This window comes from Carcharodon carcharias, chromosome 5 (genome assembly GCF_017639515.1).
Source record: "Carcharodon carcharias isolate sCarCar2 chromosome 5, sCarCar2.pri, whole genome shotgun sequence".
Lineage (NCBI taxonomy): Eukaryota > Metazoa > Chordata > Chondrichthyes > Lamniformes > Lamnidae > Carcharodon > Carcharodon carcharias.
In genome coordinates this window covers 21,084,838-21,104,160 of record NC_054471.1, presented here as the reverse complement: position 1 = coordinate 21,104,160, position 19,323 = coordinate 21,084,838, and the positions used below count along the sequence as shown (strand labels likewise).

Here is a 19,323-nt window from a genome sequence, read left to right as displayed (position 1 = left end):
GTCTAATGGTGGCTATAAACCCATCTGGTTCCCTAATGAATTTCCTTCCTTTAACCAAACCAGGTAAGAATTTTGCTCCTGGTCTGGCCTACATGTGCCTCAAGACCCACGTCAATGCGGTTGGCTCTTTTAAAAAAATGCTCTCAACGACAGCAATTAGGGATGGGCAATAAATACTGGCCTAGCCAGCGACGCCCACATAGGAATAAAAAAAACCTCTCAATCATTTACATGCTGTTTATTGGGCTGTCTCCTTGTCTATAATACCCTAACCAGGCATGCTTCACCAGCATCAAGCTGTAATGCTAGTGATTGGTCCAGTTCTGGGCGAGGGCGGGTTCTCTCGCTTATCCTCTTTCTAATTGGTTATCCGGAAACAATGCCCGCGCTCTCCGCGTATGTTCTCATTTGGGCGCAGGGTGAAAGGAGGGCGGTACCGATCGCTGTAGCGTTTTGATTGGCTGAGGGGCGGGGTTGGTGCGTTTGGGTATCTGTGTCAGGGGCTGTCGGGCTTAGTCGTGTTTCCTCCGCTGTCAATCCAGGTTTTTTTGTTCCTTCCGACAGCTGCAGCAATGTCTCAGGAGCCGAGCGGACTCACCGACGAACAGGCTTTTAGTGCCTGTTCCGATCCAGATGCAGAAACCAAGGTTCGGCGGGGTCTGGAGACGAGCTGCCAGGGTTAGGCTGAAGTGTTAAAGTTCGGCCCGGGCGGATCCATTGGGAAGTTTGAGCCTCCAGAGTGGAGGGTTCCCTGTTCGCTAGACCGACTGACTGGACGATTGACACGAATGTGGGGTGGGGGAGTGCTGAGCGGCTAAGATCACATTGCTCCGGCCGGGTTTGATGTCTGGTAAATTAAAATTAAGCTCTGGTTAAATGCTCTGCCATGTGTGGTGCTGAGCCATCCTGACTAGGAAGGTCATGTAACCTAATCGCAGACCCTGTTGTCATCTTGGAACGAATGATAAGGAAGCATATAAGGCATATGGGATACTTGCCTTTATTAGCTGAGGCATAGAATGTAAGAGCAGGGAGGTTATGCTGGAACTGTATAAAACACTGGTTAGGCCACAGCTATAGTATTGCGAGCAATTCTGGAATCTGCATTATAGGAAGGATGTGATTGCACTAGAGAGAGTGCAGAGGAGATTTACCAGGATGTTGCCTGGGCTGGAGAGTTTTATGAGGAGAGATTAGATAGACTGGGGTTATTTTCCCTGGAGCAGAGGAGATTGAGGGGGCTCATGATTGAGGCATATAAACATATGAGCAGAGAGACAGAAAAGAACTTTTCCCCTTGGTGGAGGGATCAATAACCAGGGGGCATAGATTTAAGGTAAGGGGCAGGAGGCTTAGAGGGGATGTGAGGAAGAATTCTTTCACCCAGAGGGTGGTGGGAATCTGACCGCCTACTGGAAAATGCATGTGTGGACAGGATCAGGCTGGACACTGCAACCCTTACAGTTCAGGAATATGCTGACAATGGGTCTGTAGGATCATGTATGAAGGATACCAACTTAATATTCGAAAAAAGAAAACAATTAGTACAAGGAAGGGGAACAATGATTTAGGTGAAGGAGTTGTGCATTCAAGTTTGTAAATTACATTCATGATGCACAATTAATTGTAGATAGGATTAGTAAATTACCAAGTGACATAGACAAATCGATTGGGTCAAACTGTGGCAAGTTCAAAATAAAAGCAAAATACTGCAGATGCTGGAAATCTGAAACAAAAATAGCTGGAAAAACTCAGCAGCCTGAACAGTTATTGAAACGTTAAGCGTCTTCCTCTCTGCAGATGCTGTCAGTCCTGCTGAGTTTTTCCAGCTATTTTTGTTTTTGTGGCAAGTTTCATCTGGGGAAGTGTAGGTAATTCACTTTAGATCCAACAAATAGGAATATTTTCTTAGTGGTGAGAGTAGGAGTGCTGAAACAAACAGATTTGGGTGTCTATTTTCATAAATCAATAAAAGCTGGGGTACGGGTATAGGTTGGATTATAAAAATGAGCAAATTATGCTTCAGTGTGCAGAACCTTGGTCAGACACTGTTTGAACTACTGTGTTCATTTCTGAGCATTGCACTTATGAAGGACACAATAGCCTTGAGGAGAGAGTCATTCACCAGAATGATACCAGGGCTTAAAAGGTTTAAATATGAGGACAAGTTGCAGTAACAGGTTCTATTCCCTCAAGTTTAGAAAACTGAAAGGTGATCTAATTGAAGTTGGGGTTGATACAGGGAAGTTATTTTCTCTGGGGGAATCTACAGCAAAGGGGCATGATCAGAGCTAGGAATATAGTGAAACTGTGGAACTCTCTTCCATCAAAGGCTGTGAATACTGAATTAGTTGAAGGTCAGAAATCAAGAGATTTTTATTAGGTGAGGGTTTATAGGGACATAGAACAAAAATAAATAAGTAGAGTTGAAGTACAGACCAGCCATGACTGGTGGAATAGGCTTAAGGAGCTGATTAGCCTACTCCTGTTCCTTACATTTTTTTTAGGGCTTTTTCTGTATATTTGCTATTTTCAGGTGAAGAGGTACAATTAATAAATAACCTCCGTGTAACTTGTTTTCTTCCCTAAATGTTGCATGTTTTATAAATGAACCACTTAAACAAGCGCATTTATTTTCCAATGTTCTTAGCAGTCCCTCTCTTTTAGGATTTTGTGATGCAGCAGACAATGTTGAGAGTGAAAGATCCGAAAAAATCTCTGGATTTTTACACCAGAATCATTGGAATGACGTAAGAAACTTATTTAAAAGATTGATTGAAGAGAGAAAAGCAGTGAGTGAATATTTGTGGAGATAAGAAAAGAAGCAAAAAGTTTGGAACAGCCCACAGAGTAAAAACAAAATGGTGCAAACAAACCGTTTGGTTAACATCTGAAAGTCAGGTTATTTTTTGAGCTGCACGTTTTCATTCATCCAGTTCTGCAATGAAAGGTTAGACTTGGAGTAATTGCCTCACTTTCTCTTTAGATGTTAACTGGACTGATGTATGTTTCCAGTGTTTTTGGCTTTTGTTTTTTGTTTTGCTAATTTGGATAATCTCTCCCTATCTCTGTAATCTCCTCCAGCCCCACATTCCTCCCTATCTCTGTAATCTCCTCCAGCCCCACATTCCTCCCTATCTCTGTAATCTCCTCCAGCCCCACATTCCTCCCTATCTCTGTAATCTCCTCCAGCCCCACATCCCTCCCTATCTCTGTAATCTCCTCCAGCCCCACATCCCTCCCTATCTCTGTAATCTCCCCCTGCCCCACAACCCTCCCTATCTCTATAATCTCCCCCTGCCCCACAACCCTCCCTATCTCTGTAATCTCCTCCAGCCCCACATTCCTCTCTATCTCTGTAATCTCCTCCAGCCCCACATCCCTCCCTATCTCTGTAATCTCCTCCAGCCCCACATCCCTCCCTATCTCTGTAATCTCCTCCAGCCCCACATCCCTCCCTATCTCTGTAATCTCCTCCAGCCCCACATTCCTCCCTATCTCTGTAATCTCCTCCAGCCCCACATCCCTCCCTATCTCTGTAATCTCCTCCAGCCCCACATCCCTCCCTATCTCTGTAATCTCCTCCAGCCCCACATCCCTCCCTATCTCTGTAATCTCCTCCAGCCCCACATCCCTCCCTATCTCTGTAATCTCCTCCAGCCCCACATCCCTCCCTATCTCTGTAATCTCCTCCAGCCCCACATCCCTCCTTGCTCCTCTAATTCTGCCATTTTGAGCATTTCAAATTATAATTGTTCCACCACTGGTGGCCATGCCTTCAGTTGCCTAGACCTAGGCCCCAAGCTCTGGAATTCCCTCCCTACACCTCTTTGCCTCTCTATCTTGCTTCCATCCTCTATCTTGCTTCCCTCCTTTTAAGACACTCCTCTCTTTCCTTATTCTACTCTTTCTGATGGCTCTTCAACTTGTTTACAGACTTCTGCAGAAATTTGACTTCCCTTCTATGAAATTCACACTCTACTTTTTGGGTTATGAAGACAAAAAGGAAATCCCAGCTGTTAAGAATGAGCACACAGCCTGGACCTTCTCAAGGAGGGCGACTATAGAGCTGACACAGTGAGTATAGTATGGAATCGGGAATGGGAATTCAGCTGAGAGAGATTATCCTGCCTGTACTGAGTGCTGAATACTGGGACTTCATTCCACTGTTAATGGCCAGAGGTGTCATATGTGGGTAAGCACAGTCACTTGTAATAAGGGATTACATTGTGAACTGTAATTTGCTGCCTGTGAAGGAATGTGTTCTTTCCTTTCTCCTTCATATACATCTTCAATAAAGAAGTTTTATAAGATTAAATTCAATAATGTGTACAAATTTTACAAATGTCATACATGGCATACAGTGACATACAAAAACAACCAGTTAAAAACCTGCACGAGTGCCTTTAATGTAGTAAAACATTCCAAGGTGTTTCACAGGAGCATTATTGAACAAAATCTGACACTGTCTGGACCACACATAGATATTAGAATAGGTGATTAGAATCTTTGCCAAAGGGGTATGTTTTAAGGAGTGTCTGAAAGGAGGGAGGGAAAGATTCAGAGGATTAGGGAGGGAATTTCAGAGTTTAGGACCCAGCCAGTTGAAGGCACGGCTACCAATAGTGGCATGATCACAATCCGGGTTGCTCAAGAGGACAGAACTGCGTGAAAGCAGAGCTCAGAGAAATGGGGAGGACTGAAGCCACGGAGGGAGGAATTAGAAAACAATGATGTGAATTTTAAAATTGCTGAGTTGGGAGCCAATGTAGGTTCGTGAGAACAGGGATAATGTGTGAATGGAACTTGGTATGAGTTAGATATCTTTAGCATCTTGCGAAAGGTCTGAGGTGGGAAACTGGATAGGAGAGCATTGGAACAGTCGAGGCTAGAGCTAATAGGTGCATTGGTAAAGGTTTCAGAGCAGATGAACTGAGGCAAGGTGGAGATGGCCACGGAAGGGGATGATGCCAGTGGTTAGGGAATTTTTTATTATTAAGTGAAAAAGTTGTGAGGAGAGTTGTTCTGCAGGAAGTGATCTTAGACCTGACTGCGCATGGGTCTTGAGGAAATAGCCTCTTCATTATTTGTTCGGACTAGGAAAAGTCCCACAGTTTTGGCCAAATTGGCTGCGTTAGCTTTGCCACGTGAAGAAATAGTCTAACCTGCTGCATATAAAAACTGGGGTTACCTTACAGGCTGAAGGGAGCAGGTCACCTCATGCCTCTCCAATTTGGGATTGCTGCTCATTTTCCCATACCTTCTGCTCCATAAACTCTGGATTTACGCTGTTTCCCCACAGTCTGTGCTCAGGATCATTAGTCATCTCCTGTAGCTTCCAACCCACTCTCATGGCTTGTTCCTGTGCCTGCCATTCCTCTCACTCAGAATTACTGCTTCATTTTGTGTGGTACTTTATTGTTATTATGTCAGTAACTTGGAATTCCCAACCTAACACTATTGTGGGAGAGCCATCACTAAAACAACTTGCCGCAATTCACTGCAGTATCTGCTGAAGGCATCCAGGCTGTTAGTAGAAAAATTTACGATGTATGAAAGCTGAATTCCTTTTTCCAAATTACCCCTCCTTTCAGATGTTTCTTAAAACCTACCTCTCTGACCAAGCTTATTGTCACCACTTATAAAATCTAGTTAATTGGCACAGGAACTTGTTTTTTTAATTAAACCTCTGGAACACCTTGGGGAATTTTTCTATGTTAAAAGCACAATATAAATACAAGTTGTTATTGAATGAAAGTCTGGTTTGGAGATGTCTTTTTAAAGCAGGGTGAAGTAGCAAAGCTAAAAGATTTAGGGAAGGAGTTCCAGAGGCTAGGATCCAGATGGTCAAACACTCTACAACCATGGAGGAGCTCAGGAATTGATACATGACTGAAGGTTGCACAGCTGGGTTGGCTTAGGCCATGAGTGATTTGATGGTACAGTGATGTGCTGTATATTCACAGAAAGGAGTGGTGTGATCTGGAATCCTCAATGTCCTTGTTTGTGTTTTACAGCAATTGGGGAACTGAGAATGATGAAAACCAGGCCTATCATAATGGGAACTCTGATCCTAGAGGATTTGGTAAGTTTGTCTGCTCATTTTGGTTCAGTTGCTTTAAGTTTTTGTGAAGAGCTACTTGACAAAGAAGTAACTATGCTGCACAGATCAAGAAGGACCAACTTCAATTCTCATGTTGAAATTACATTCCTTAGTTGGGCCAATTTTATGTTAATTGGTTTCAATATTTCAGATAGGAAAGCAGTGAGGAGTGTATATTTTTGGGGGAGGGGAGGAAACCAGCTAGGGTCCTTGCTCCAGGTTCCTTTTGTTTGTGTTAGCAGAGTGGTAGGTTGGCTGTACTACCTGCTACATTTTTGTAGTCTAAGATTGGACAGTGATCAGCAATGGCAAGCATGTTTTACTTCTTTCTATTCCTCCGCCTATAGGCAAAGGATGCTCAGGTGAATGCTATGCCGCCACTGTCATTTTGACTGAGACTGTGTAACTCAGCAGACTGTGAACATCTTAACAAATAAATGAAACTAAGCTTTCAGGACATGGAGCTGAAGGAACCTTTCAAAATACATGACAATGTATATTTTATTTTCATATGTAATGTCCCTTCCTTGGCTCTCCCATCTCTGTGCTATGTTCAATGATCTTTAATTTCAGCATTTGCAGATGACACACAACTTGGAAGTATTGTGAACTGTAAGGCTATAGATCAAATTCAAGAGCACATAATAGCCTACCAAAATTAATAAATAATCATAGGGCAAAAGGGGGGAAGGAAATAAATACAATAACTATCACTAGGGAAACTAATGGGACTAAAGGCCGAAAAGGCACCTGGACCTGATGGGTTGCATCCTAGGATATTAAAGGAAATAGCTGCAGAGATAGTGAATGCACTGGTAGCAATCTTTCAAGAATCCTTAGATTCTAGAAAACTGCCAACGTAACACCCTTATTCAAAAAGGGAGGGAGACAAAAAGCAGGCCAGTTAGCTCAACATTCCTCATTGGGAATATGTTGGAGTCTATTATAAAGGATGTAATAGAGCATTTAGAAGTACATAATCTAATCAAGCAGAGTCAGCCTGGCTTCATGCAGGGGAAATTATGCCTGCCAAATTTATTAGAATTCTTTGAGGAGGTAACAAGCAGGATAGAAAAAGGGGAACCAGCAGATGTAATATATTTGGATTTCCAAAAGGCGTTCAATAAGGTACCACACAAGAGGCTACTTAATAAGTAAGAGCCCATGGTGCTGGGGCTAGTATATTAGCATGGATAGAGGACTGGCTAACTAACAGGAGAGTTGGGATACAGGGGAACATTTTCAGGATGGCAACCTGTAACTAGTGGAGTGCCACAGGGATCAGTGCTGGGGCCACAATTATTTAAAATATATATTAATGACTTGGATAGGGAGATGAATATACTATCGCCAGATTTGCGGATGACACAAAAATGGGCAGGAAGGCAAGTGGTGAGGATGACGGAGTCTACAAAGTGATCAGGACAGGTTAAGTGAGTGGGCAAAAACGTGGCAGATGAAATATAATGTGGGAAAATGTGAGGTTGTGCACTCTGGCAGGAAGAATCGAGGAGCTGAATATTACTTAAATGGAGAAAGACAGAAGAAAGCTGCAGCAAAGAGGGATTGGGGAGTCCTCATGCATGAATCCCAAAAAGCTAACATACAAGTTCAACAGGTAATAGGGAAGGCAAATGGAATGTTGGCCTTTATTTCAAAGGGAATGGAGTATAAGAATAGGGAAGTCTTGCTAAAACTATACAAGGCACCAGTTAGACCACACCTAGAACACGGAACAGTTTTGGTCCCCTTATCTAAGGAAAGATATAAAGGCATTGGAGGCAGTCCAGAGAAGATTCACTAGGTTGATTCAGGGTATGCAGGGATATGAGGAGAGGTTGAGTAGGTTGGGCCCGTACTCATTGGAGTTTAGAAGAATGAGATGTAATCTTATTGAAACATATAAAATTCTTAAGGGGCTTGACAGGGTAGATGCTGAGAGGTTGTTTACCCTTGTGGGAGAGTCTAGGATCAGAGAGCATAATCTCAGAGTAAGAGGTCGCCCGTTGAAAACAGAGGTGAGGAAGAATTTCTTCTCCGAGGGTAGTGAATCTGTGCAGTTCTTTACCGCTGAGGGCTGTAGAAGCTGGGTTGTTAAGTATATTCAAGGCTGAGATAGACAGAATTTTAATCAGTAAGGTAATCAAGTGTTCTCCTGAGAGTAGAGAAGGTTGAGAGGAAATCTGATGGAGGTGCTCAAAATCATGAGAGACCTAGACAGAGTAGATAGAGGAAAAAATAAAAACAAAAACAAAAAACTGCGGATGCTGGAGATCCAAAACAAAAACAGAATTACCTGGAAAAACTCAGCAGGTCTGGCAGCATCGGCGGAGAAGAAAAGAGTTGACGTTTTGAGTCCTCATGACCCTTCGACAGAACTAGGTGAATCCCAGGAAGGGGTGAAATATAAGCTGGTTTAAGGTGGTGGTGGTGGTGGTGGGGGGGGGGGAGAAGTGGAGGGGGGTGGTGTGGTTGTAGGCAAAAGCAGTGATAGAAGCAGATCATCAAAAGATGTCACAGACAACAGAACAAAAGAACACATAGGTGTCGAAGTTGGCGATACTATCTAAACGAATGTGCTAATTAAGAATGGATGGTAGGGCACTCAAGGTATAGCTCTAGTGGGGGTGGGGGGAGCATAAAAGATTTAAAAATATTTAAAAATAGTGGAAGTAGGTGGGAAAAAGAAAAATCTATATAATTTATTGGAAAAAAACAAAAGGAAGGAGGAAGAAACAGAAAGGGGGTGGGGATGGAGGAGGGTGCTCGAGACCTAAAGTTGTTGAATTCAATATTCAGTCTGGAAGGCTGTAATGTGCCTAGTCGGAAGATGAGGTGTTGTTCCTCCAGTTTGCGTTGGGCTTCACTGGAACAATGCAGCAAGCCAAGGACAGACATGTGGGCAAGAGAGCAGGGTGGAGTGTTGAAATGGCAAGCGACAGGGAGGTTTGGGTCATTCTTGCGGACAGACCGCAGGTGTTCTGCAAAGCGGTCGCCAAGTTTACGTTTGGCCTCTCCAATGTAGAGGAGACCGCATTGGGAGCAACGAATGCAGTAGACTAAGTTGGGGGAAATGCAAGTGAAATGCTGCTTCACTTGAAAGGAGTGTTTGGGCCCTTGGACGGTGAGGAGAGAGGAAGTGAAGGGGCAGGTGTTACATCTTTTGCCTGGGCATGGGGTGGTGCCATAGGTGGGGGTTGGGGAGTAGTGGGTGATGGAGGAGTGGACCAGGGTGTCCCGGAGGGAACGATCCAATAGAGGAACCGTTCCCATAGGTAGAAAGGTCGGGAACCAGAGGACACCAATAAAAAGTGAATTGCAAAAGAGCCAAAGGCGGCATGAGTAAAACCATTTTACACAAGTAGTTAGAATCGGGAATGCACTGCCTGAGAGTGGTAAAGTCTGATTCAGTCATGACTATTAAGAGAATTGGATATGCATCTGAAAAGAGAAAATTTGCAAGGTTCCAGGGAACAGGTGGGGGAGTGGGACAATTTGAGTTGCTCTTGCAGAGTTGGCACACAATGGGCCAAATGACCATAATAAGACCACAAGACGCAGGAGCAAAAGTAGGCCATTCAGCCCATCGAGTCTGTTCCACCATTCAATGAGATCATGGCTGATCTGATAATCCTCAACTCCACTTTCCTGCCTTTTCCGCAAAACCTTTGATTCCCTGACTGATTAAAAATTTGTCTATCTCAGCCTTGAATATACTTAACGACCCAGTCTCTACACAATCTGTGGTAAAGAATTCCACAGATTCACTACCCTCAAAAGAAATTCCTCCTCATCTCTGTTTTAAATGGGCACCCCCTTACTCTGATATTATATGCTCTGGTCCTAGACTCTCCCACAAGGGGAAACAACCTCTCATCATCTACCCTGTTAAGTCCCCTAAGAATCTTATATGTTTCAATAAGGTCAAATAATATTCAGCTCCTCTACTCTTCCTGCCAAAGTGCATAACCTCACATTTTCCCATGTTATATTCTATCTGCCAAGTTTTTGCCCACTCACTTAACCTTTCTATATCCCTCTGTAGACTCCTTATGTCATCCTCACCACTTGCCTTCCCACCTATTTTTGTGTCATCTGCAAACTTGGCAATAGTACGTTCACTTCCCTTATCCAAGTCATTAACACGTATTGTAAGTAATCGAGGCCCCAGCACTGATCCCTGTGGCACTCCACTAGTCATAGGTTGCCAGTCCAAAAATGCCTCCCCTTATCCCAACTCTGTCTTCTATTATAAAAATAAAAAAACTACGGATGCTGGAAATCCAAAACAAAAACAGAATTACCTGGAAAAACTCAGCAGGTCTGGCAGCATCGGCGGAGAAGAAAAGAGTTGACATTTCGAGTCCTCATGACCCTTCAGCAGAACTAGGTGAATCCAAGGAAGGGGTGAAATATAAGCTGGTTTAAGGTTTGTGTGGGGGGGTGTTAGGGGAGAGAAGTGGAGGGGGGTGGTGTGGTTGTAGGGACAAACAAGCGGTAATAGAAGCAGATCATCAAAAGATGTCACAGACAACAGAACAAAAGAACACATAGTTGTTGAAGTTGGTGATATTATCTAAACGAATGTGCTAATTAAGAATGGATGGTAGGGCACTCAAGGTATAGCTCTAGTGGGGGTGGGGGGAGCATAAAAGATTTAAAAATAATGGAAATAGGTGGGAAAAGAAAAATCTATATAATTTATTGGAAAAAACAAAAGGAAGGGGGAAGAAACAGAAAGGGGCTGGGGATGGAGGAGGGAGCTCAAGACCTAAAGTTGTTGAATTCAATATTCAGTCCGGAAGGCTGTAAAGTGCCTAGTCAGAAGATGAGGTGTTGTTCCTCCAGTTTGCGTTGGGCTTCACTGGAACATCCAAGGGCCCAAACACTCCTTTCAAGTGAAGCAGCATTTCACTTGCATTTCCCCCAACTTAGTCTACTGCATTCGTTGCTCCCAATGTGGTCTCCTCTACATTGGAGAGACCAAACGTAAACTGGGCGACCGCTTTGCAGAACACCTGCGGTCTGTCCGCAAGAATGACCCAAACCTCCCTGTCGCTTGCCATTTTAACACTCCACCCTGCTCTCTTGCCCACATGTCTGTCCTTGGCTTGCTGCATTGTTCCAACGCAAACTGGAGGAACAACACCTCATTTTCCGACTAGGCACTTTACAGCCTTCCGGACTGAATATTGAATTCAACAACTTTAGGTCTTGAGCTCCCTCCGCCGTCCCCACCCCCTTTCTGTTTCTTCCCCCTTCCGTTTGTTTTTTCCAATAAATTAGATTTTTCTTTTCCCACCTATTTCCATTATTTTTAAATATTTTTAAATCTTTTATGCTCCCCCCACCCCCACTAGAGCTATACCTTGAGTGCCCTACCATCCATTCTTAATTAGCACATTCGTTTAGATAATATCACCAACTTCAACACCTATGTGTTCTTTTGTTCTGTTGTCTGTGACATCTTTTGCTTCTATCACTGCTTGTTTGTCCCTACAACCACACCCCCCCCCCCATCCCCCCACACCTTAAACCAGCTTATATTTCACCCCTTCCTGGGATTCACCTAGTTCTGTCGAAGGGTCATGAGGACTCGAAACGTCAACTCTTTTCTTCTCCACTGATGCTGCCAGATCTGCTGAATTTTTCCAGGTAATTCTGTTTTTGTCTGCCTTCTATTAGTTAGCCAATTTTCTATCCATGTATATAATGTACATTAATATTACCCCCAACACCATGGGCTCTTACCTTATTAAGTAGCCTTAAGTGTAGTACCTTATCGAACATCTTTTGGAAATCCAAATATGTTACATCTACTGGTTCCCCTTTATCTATCCTGCTTGTTACCTGCTCAAAGAATTCTAATAAATTTTGTTAGGCATGATTTCCCCTGCATGAAGCCAGGCTGACTCTGCTTGATTGTATCTTGTGTTTCTAAACGCTCTGCTATTACATCCGTTATAATAGACTCCAAAATTTTCCCAATGACAGATGTTAAACTAACTGGCTTATAGTTACCTGTTTTTCTCTCCCTCCCTTTTTGAATAAGTGTGTTACATTGGCTGTTCTCCAATCCTCTGGGACTTTTCCAGAATCTAAGGATTCTTGGAAGATGGTGGCCTTTTGTGCTGTAACTATTCAGTGATTCTATGAATATTGCACCAGTTTCATTTCACAGGATGGATGATCATTTCCTGGGTTTATGCTTTAGTTGCTGTGAGACAGTTGTTTGGAGGTGGATAAAACTGGTTTCTAACTGAAATGTGCAGTGGATACTGCCCCATGGCTGAGAGCCAGAACTTGATGACAAGGTGGATTGTTTCTCCCAAGTACTGTGCTGTTCTTATGAAAGTGGATGTTCAAGCAATTTTAACAGTCAGGGTCTTGAATTTTCATTTGAATCCAATGCTTACCTGCAGGTCACCTGGGCATTGCAGTCCCTGATGTTTATGCTGCCTGCAAACGCTTTGAGGAACTGGGAGTAAAGTTTGTAAAGAAACCAGATGATGGTGAGTAATCACTGCGGTTGCTGATATTTGTTTGGGTGTCTTGAGCAATCAAACAAATCCCTCCTCTCTGATCATAAGAAATAAGAGCAGGAGTAGGCCATTTGAGCCTGCTCCACCATTCAATAATATCATGGCTGATCTGATTGTGGCCTTAACTCCACTGGCCTGCCTGTCCCTTAAAACCCTTAACTTCTTTGTCAATTAAAAATCTGCCTAACTCAGTCTTGAATATATTATTCGATGACCCAGCCTCCACTGCTCTCTCTGGAAGAGGATAGCAAAGATTAACACCCTCAGAGAAGAAATTCCTCCTCATCTCCGTCTTAATTATTCTTAAATGTGCACCCTAGTTCTAGATTCCCCCATGAGGGAAAACATCCTCTTAGCTTCTACACTGTCAAGCCCCCTCAGAATCTTGCCTGTTTTTATAAGATCACCTCTTGTTCTTCTAAACTTCAATGAGCATCGGCTCAACCTTCGCTCATAAGACAACCCCTGCATCCCAGGAATCAGCCTGGTGAACCTTCTCTGAACTGCTTCCAATGCAAGTATGTCCCTCCTTGTGTAAGGAGACCAAAACTGTACAGAGTACTCTAGGTGCGAACTCATCAATGTTCTGTACGGGTGTAACAAGATTTCCCTACTTTTATACTCCATTCCCCTTGCAATTAAAGCCAACATTCCATTTGCCTTCCTAATTACCTGCATAAAACTTTGTGATTCATGTACCAGGATATCTAGATCCCTCTTTACCATAGAGATCTGTAATCTCTCTTCATTTAAATAATGCTCTGCTTTTCTGTTCTTCCTGCCAAAGTGGACAACCTCACATTTTCCCACATTATACTCCATTTGCCATATTTTGCCCACTCACTTAATCTATCTATATCCCTCTGTAGACTTTGTTTTCTTCTCATAACTTGTTTTCATGCCTTCATATTGTCAGCATATTGGCCACAATGCATTCTGTCCCTCCAACCAAATCATTAATATAGACTGAAAATAGTTGAGGCCCCAGCACTGATCACTGTGGCACTTCACTAGTTACAGTTTGCCAAATGAAAATGAACCATTTATCCTGACTCCCTTTCCTGTTAGTTAGCCAGTCCTCTATCCATGCTAATATATCATTCCCAACACCTTGAGCTCTTATCTTATGCAATAACCACTGCTGTTGCTGATATTTGTTTGGGTCTCTTGAGCAATCAAACAAATCCCTCCTCTCTGATCATAAGAAATAAGAGGTGTAGGCAATTCGAACCTGCTCCACCATTCAATAATATCACGGCTGATCTGATTGTGGCCTTAACTCCACTGGCCCTCTTGTCCCCAGCTTACTGAATGTCTTTTGGAAATCCAAATACACTGGTACCCCTATATTCACCTTGTTCCATCCTCAAAGTACTCTAATAAATTTGTCAAACATGATTTCCCATTTACAAAAACCATGTTGACAATGCCTGATTGTACTATGATTTTCTAAATGTCCTGCTACTACCTCCTGAATGATGGATTCTAGCATTTTCCCAATGACAGATGTTAGGGTGTCTGGGCTGTAGTTTCCTAATTTCTGGCTTCCTTCTTTCTTGAATAGATGTGTTACATTTACAGTTTTCCAAACTGCTGATATCTTGCCAGAACCTAGGGAATTTTTGAAGCTTACAACCAATCCATCCACGATCTCTACATCCACTTCTTTTAGGATTCTCCTAGGATGCAGGCCATCAAGTCCAGGGGACTTGTCAGCCATTGGTTCTATTAGTTTTCCTAGTACTTTTTCTCTCGTGATTGTGCTGTTAGCTAATGTCTCAGTTGGAGAACTGAATGTCCTCGGCAACACTGGATGAAACTAGCCAGCATTCCTGTTCCTGACTATCCAGTGAATTCTGCTGAAAGTGTTGTGAGGGCCAGATCTGGTTCAGCTGTGATGCCCATTGCGAATGAAGCCTGCCAAAATTTCATGCTGTTCATGATAAATAAATAATGTCTAGTGGGGCGAGTAGCAGGTAAGACTTCAACAGAGCGGAGGGGGTGGGAAATTGAGAAAATTACAATATCAATGGTTGCTTTTTTCTTTCTTGCTTCAGGTAAAATGAAGGGGCTTGCTTTCATTCAGGATCCAGATGGTTACTGGATAGAGATTCTCAGCCCAAACCAAATGCTCACAATAGTTCCTTAGGTGAGAAGTGTGGGCTTAATGACAAGTTTCATAGTTAAATATACAGAGCATTGATTGCTCAAACCCATGAACTGTACCAAGAACCTGCATTCAGACATTACAGTATTGTTTGCCCTGAAAATAACTAGAATTATCATGGCATTTAGACATTTTAATATACGATTTGTGGACTGGGAATTTTTCTTCAATGTTCGGTTATCTCTGGGGAAATCACTAACAATTTCCTCATGCACCAGAAGTCATATTAATTAATCCCTGGGAAAGACTGAGGCTGGAATATTCCATGAGTGTTAAGTCTGGATCTGCAAGAACTGATGGTGTGAAAGCTTGACCAATCCAAGTATAAACTGCTGAGCATATTGTGATACCTAACTTGCCAACACACAACCTCCCTTTCACATCCTTTAGTGAGGGGAAGAGAAGATACACACACACATGATGTTGTAGAACACAGAACATATTGCTGAGGATTTGTCTTAAGACTCTAAACCCACATTTGCACTTTCTTTAGAGAGAGTTTTAAATCGCAGGTCTTACTGTAATATCTGGCTAAAAGGGATGGGGAATATCAACTTTCCACCCATCTCTCCGATTCAATTCTAACTTCTTGGAAAGCAATTTCTGAGGGACTTGTGCTGAACTCAGCTCATCGTAGTCCAATGAAAACTGACTTGACAAATGTCAAAATAAGTGTTGGCTGGAGTTCATTGGTGAACTACTGCTGTCTAAAATTGTCAACAGTGAATTCTTTCACTGAAGCTCCTGCCAAAAAAAACTGTTCTCCTATTAAAGTTGGCAAATCCACTCCCAGTGCACTTGCTATGTTGTAGGTTATAATCTTCAATTACTGCCCAGCTAGCTGTTGAAAAATTTCCAGTCTGTCTGCTTATAAAATGCTGTTGAAATTGTTAGTACTTGCCTTGTCTGAATGAGAAATCTTTCTTGTGCTTTGTGATGTACAGCACTTTGTGTGAGCTACATTTGGGAGCAATCCCACATGCAAGTTTGTAGATTAACTGAATCTTAATTTCCATTAACAGCCATCATGCCTAATTGCTTTCATGTAGAACCTTACCTGTAATAAATGTTTATTTTCTTCAATATATTTTTCAGGAGTATGAATTGTTATCTTTCTACCTCCCTGTTAATACACTGAATGGAAGCTTCTGGGCTTGAAGTCCCTTGGAACAGTTAGTACAGTACAAGAAAATAAAAGACATTTTACAACAGTAAACTACCATCAAGCTCAGCTCTTCTCAATATCCCCAAGTTTCCCACTGTCCAGAAACATCCCTATTTGTCTATAGAACCAATTTATACTGTATTGTCAATCCCCTTTCCTAATAGAACCATAAAGCTTGCAGCATACAAGGAGGCCCATCATGTCTCTGCTTGGTCTGCCTCTGGAGAAGTCCACAAGTCACTCCACTGCCTTGGTCTCTCACCTTGGCCCTCTACCATCCCCTGCTTCAAATATCTTGATTTTTGCTTCTTTAAAAGAAAGGTAATGGTCTTTCCAGCCACACAGTATTTTTAAAGAAATTCTTCCAAGCTTTTCTACTCATTTTTAAATTGCTGACCCATAGTCATTGAATCTCCAGAAGAGGAAATAGTCATTCTTCATTGACCTTACCGAATCCTTTCATACCATTCTAATACATTCCAGCAAAATGTAGTTGCACAATCTCTTGTTCTTCTCATGTCTGTGGCTGCTTACTCTTGGCATCATCCCTGTCATATTCTAGGTGCCATTCTATAGTTTTAATACCCTCCCAATGATGAGGTGCCCAGAAGTGCATCCAATACTCTAACCATGGCCTAACCAGTGTTTTGAACATATGTGGAATTTATTCTTTTATTTTGTGCTCCATTCTTAAAACATGAAACATTGTATGGCTTTAATTACCTACACACTTTTGGATAATATGTATAAACCCCTAGTTCTCCAATACATCTGGCAATTTATTCCATAACTCTAACATATGGATGAAAAAGTTCTGCTTGGTGTTTCTAATGAGAATGGATGGACGATTAACTTGTCAGGCAGCACAGAAGGCATGCAGCACCCTTCAACCATTACTGCTACAACTGTCTCCTATTGACTGATGAATGGGGCCTCAAAGGCGTTGGTTTACAAAGGAAACTGTTGTTGAGTTATGCTACTTTTTTTTAAGATAATGTTCACAATTGCACTACTCTGCCTGGGGCAGAAAGTCGTAATCTCCCTTAACTTCTGTGCCATGGAGCTATTTCCTGGCTGCTGATGGGCACATCAGTACATTGTACAGTCAGTTAGTTAAAGCATCTCTGAAATGCATTGTTTGCCACAGTGAGCCAGCTCATCCATTTCTTTATGTGCAACCAGCAGAATTCCCCAGCGACTAACAAGTCAGACATTGCATCCATGATGTAATTTATGTTCCCTTGATCAATGTGAACAGGAAATGAATCCGCTCTGACCAGATCCAGCTCATTTCTGACTAGTAGCAATGCATCATTCAAATGAATAATCCTGGCAGCTGCCACAATACTTTCATTACATGGCAGTCCATCGTTCCAACCTTCTTTCACCCAGAAAGGGCAGTCTTTGAAGGGCTCCTAGGAAATCAAAGGCTATCCTTTGCACCTATGGTGGTTGACAGCTTTCCCAGGAAACGAGCTGACAATCGGTCAACAGGGTACATACAGCACTGGAATGCCAAAGGCACACTTCGTGTTCCTGGAAGAGTCTGGAGGTGCTCTGCAGTATAGCTTTTAAAGGATCTCTGGTAAGTTGTATCCTGTACAACTTTGCCTAAACAAATACCTTATTATGGAGGTACCAAAGCAAGAACACCCCAAAGGCAGTGTGGGGAGGAAGCAGTAGAGTGCAGCAATCTGAAAAGAACGTGGCTGGCTGTGACATAATTGTGCCTGTTGATCTGGGAGACCTCTTAATCGCCACATCAGCCCACTGTATGAATTGTCTAGTCTATGCTTTACCCTTTGCCATTATAAAGTTGGCTCCATTTACAGACAATTGTGTGCATGCGTCAAATTTACATGACTATCATTCTCATCAAAACCACTTCCGAACCAGGTCAGAAACAACGGGTGGAAGTTTCCATGCCTATTGGCGTCAGGCATTATGGCGGGCATGAGCAGGCAATATGGCAGGAAGGCCAAAAATCGGTTTCACAATGTTGTGAAACCAGTTTGTGATTGTCTGCTCTACCCATCAATGGCGGGTCTTTCCTGCTGCTGGACATTGGGACCTTCATTTAAATACATTTGCATATCATTATAAGCCTTGCTTGCCGGAATCATTCCTCCACGTCAAATTTACCATCCACGTTGGTGGGAAAGCATACCAAGAACGCATCTTGACAAATGTGACGTGCAGAAGTCAGGACTCACCATCAAGACCTTGCTCACGTGGCGAACATCTGAGGAGCAGAAGATGCAGGAGCCCTATATCAACAGGGCCCTGGAGGAACACGTGCACCGCATGCTGGGTGAATTCTGATGGACATGGCTCTGTCATGAAGCAGCTCACGGAAGGTGGAAGATCACTGTTGAGGGTCTACTTTGGGTCATCAGTGTCTTGACCATGGTCTGCTACAGGTGATCGTTGAAGGGGTGGAGAGGAAGGTGTATCAGGCGGTGAGGTTGGGAGGGAGGGAAGGATAGTGTCTGGGGGTGGTGGGGGTGGGTGAGGTTGGGAGGTGAGTGCAAAATCAGCTTTGTCGACCCTGCAAAGTCCTCCGTACAAACATCTGGGGGCTAGTGCCAAAATTGGGAGAGCTCTCTCACAGACTAGTCAAGCAACAGCCTTACATAGTTATCCTCACGGAATCATATCTTACTGATAATGTCCCAGACACCACCATCACCATCATTGAGTATGTCCTGTCCCACCAGCAGGACAGACCCAGCAGAGGTGGTTGGCACAGTGGTATACATTCAGGAGCAAGTTGCCCTGGGAGTCCTCAACATTGACTCCGGACCCCATGAAGTCTCATGGCATCAGATCAAACGTGGGCAAGTAAACCTCCTATTGATTACCACATATTGCCCTCCCTCAGGTGATGAATCAGTGCTCCTCCATGTTGAACACCACTTGGTGGAAACACTGAGGGTGACAAAGGCGCAGAATGTTCTCTGGGCGGGGAACTTAAATGTCCATTACCAAGAGTGGCTTGGTAGCACCACTACAGACCAAGCTGGCCAAGTCCTAAAGGACATAGATGCTAGACTAAATCTGTGGCAGGTGGTGAGGGAAACATCAAGAGGGAAAAACATACTTGACCTCATCCTCACTAACTTGCCTGCTGCATTGCATCTGTCCATCACAGTATCTGTAGGAGTGACCACTGCTTGTGGAGACGAAGTCCCACTTTTACCTCCATTGTGTTGTGTGGCATGACCATCGTGCTGAATGGGATGGATTTTGAACAGATCTAGGAACTCAAGGCTGGGCATCCATGAGGCACTGGGCCATCAGCAGCAGCAGAATTGTACCTGAACACAATCTGTAACCTCGGCCCGGC

At 43.2% G+C, this 19,323-nt stretch overlaps 1 protein-coding gene across 3 annotated transcripts; it reads left to right on the top strand.

Annotated features, from left to right (window-relative positions):
- The first annotated feature begins 465 nt into the window (after positions 1–465).
- glo1 (glyoxalase 1) lies at positions 466–16,743 on the top strand. Of its 3 annotated transcripts, none has more exons than XM_041188428.1 (7): positions 466–647; positions 2,668–2,750; positions 3,937–4,077; positions 6,018–6,085; positions 12,526–12,615; positions 14,697–14,794; positions 15,908–16,743. In XM_041188428.1, the coding sequence occupies exons 1-6, from the start codon at positions 573–575 to the stop codon at positions 14,792–14,794; spliced, it is 555 nt and encodes a 184-aa protein (XP_041044362.1). In that variant the 5' UTR covers positions 466–572; the 3' UTR covers positions 15,908–16,743. The 3 variants fall into 3 exon arrangements, with proteins under 3 accessions (XP_041044362.1, XP_041044363.1, XP_041044364.1); XM_041188429.1 differs by having other exon boundaries at positions 468–647; positions 14,703–14,794; XM_041188430.1 differs by lacking the exon at positions 15,908–16,743 and having other exon boundaries at positions 497–647; positions 2,651–2,750; positions 14,697–15,895.
- Positions 16,744–19,323: the final 2,580 nt, after the last annotated feature.

Coding starts and splice junctions, on each gene's coding strand:
- glo1 (XM_041188428.1), top strand. CDS start 573: ATGTCTCAGGAGCCGAGCGGACTCACCGACGAACAGGCTTTTAGTGCC. Junction 4,078..6,017: donor GCGACTATAGAGCTGACACA/GTGAGTATAGTA, acceptor TGTGTTTTACAG/CAATTGGGGAACTGAGAATG. Junction 12,616..14,696: donor TGTAAAGAAACCAGATGATG/GTGAGTAATCAC, acceptor TTTTCTTTCTTG/CTTCAGGTAAAATGAAGGGG.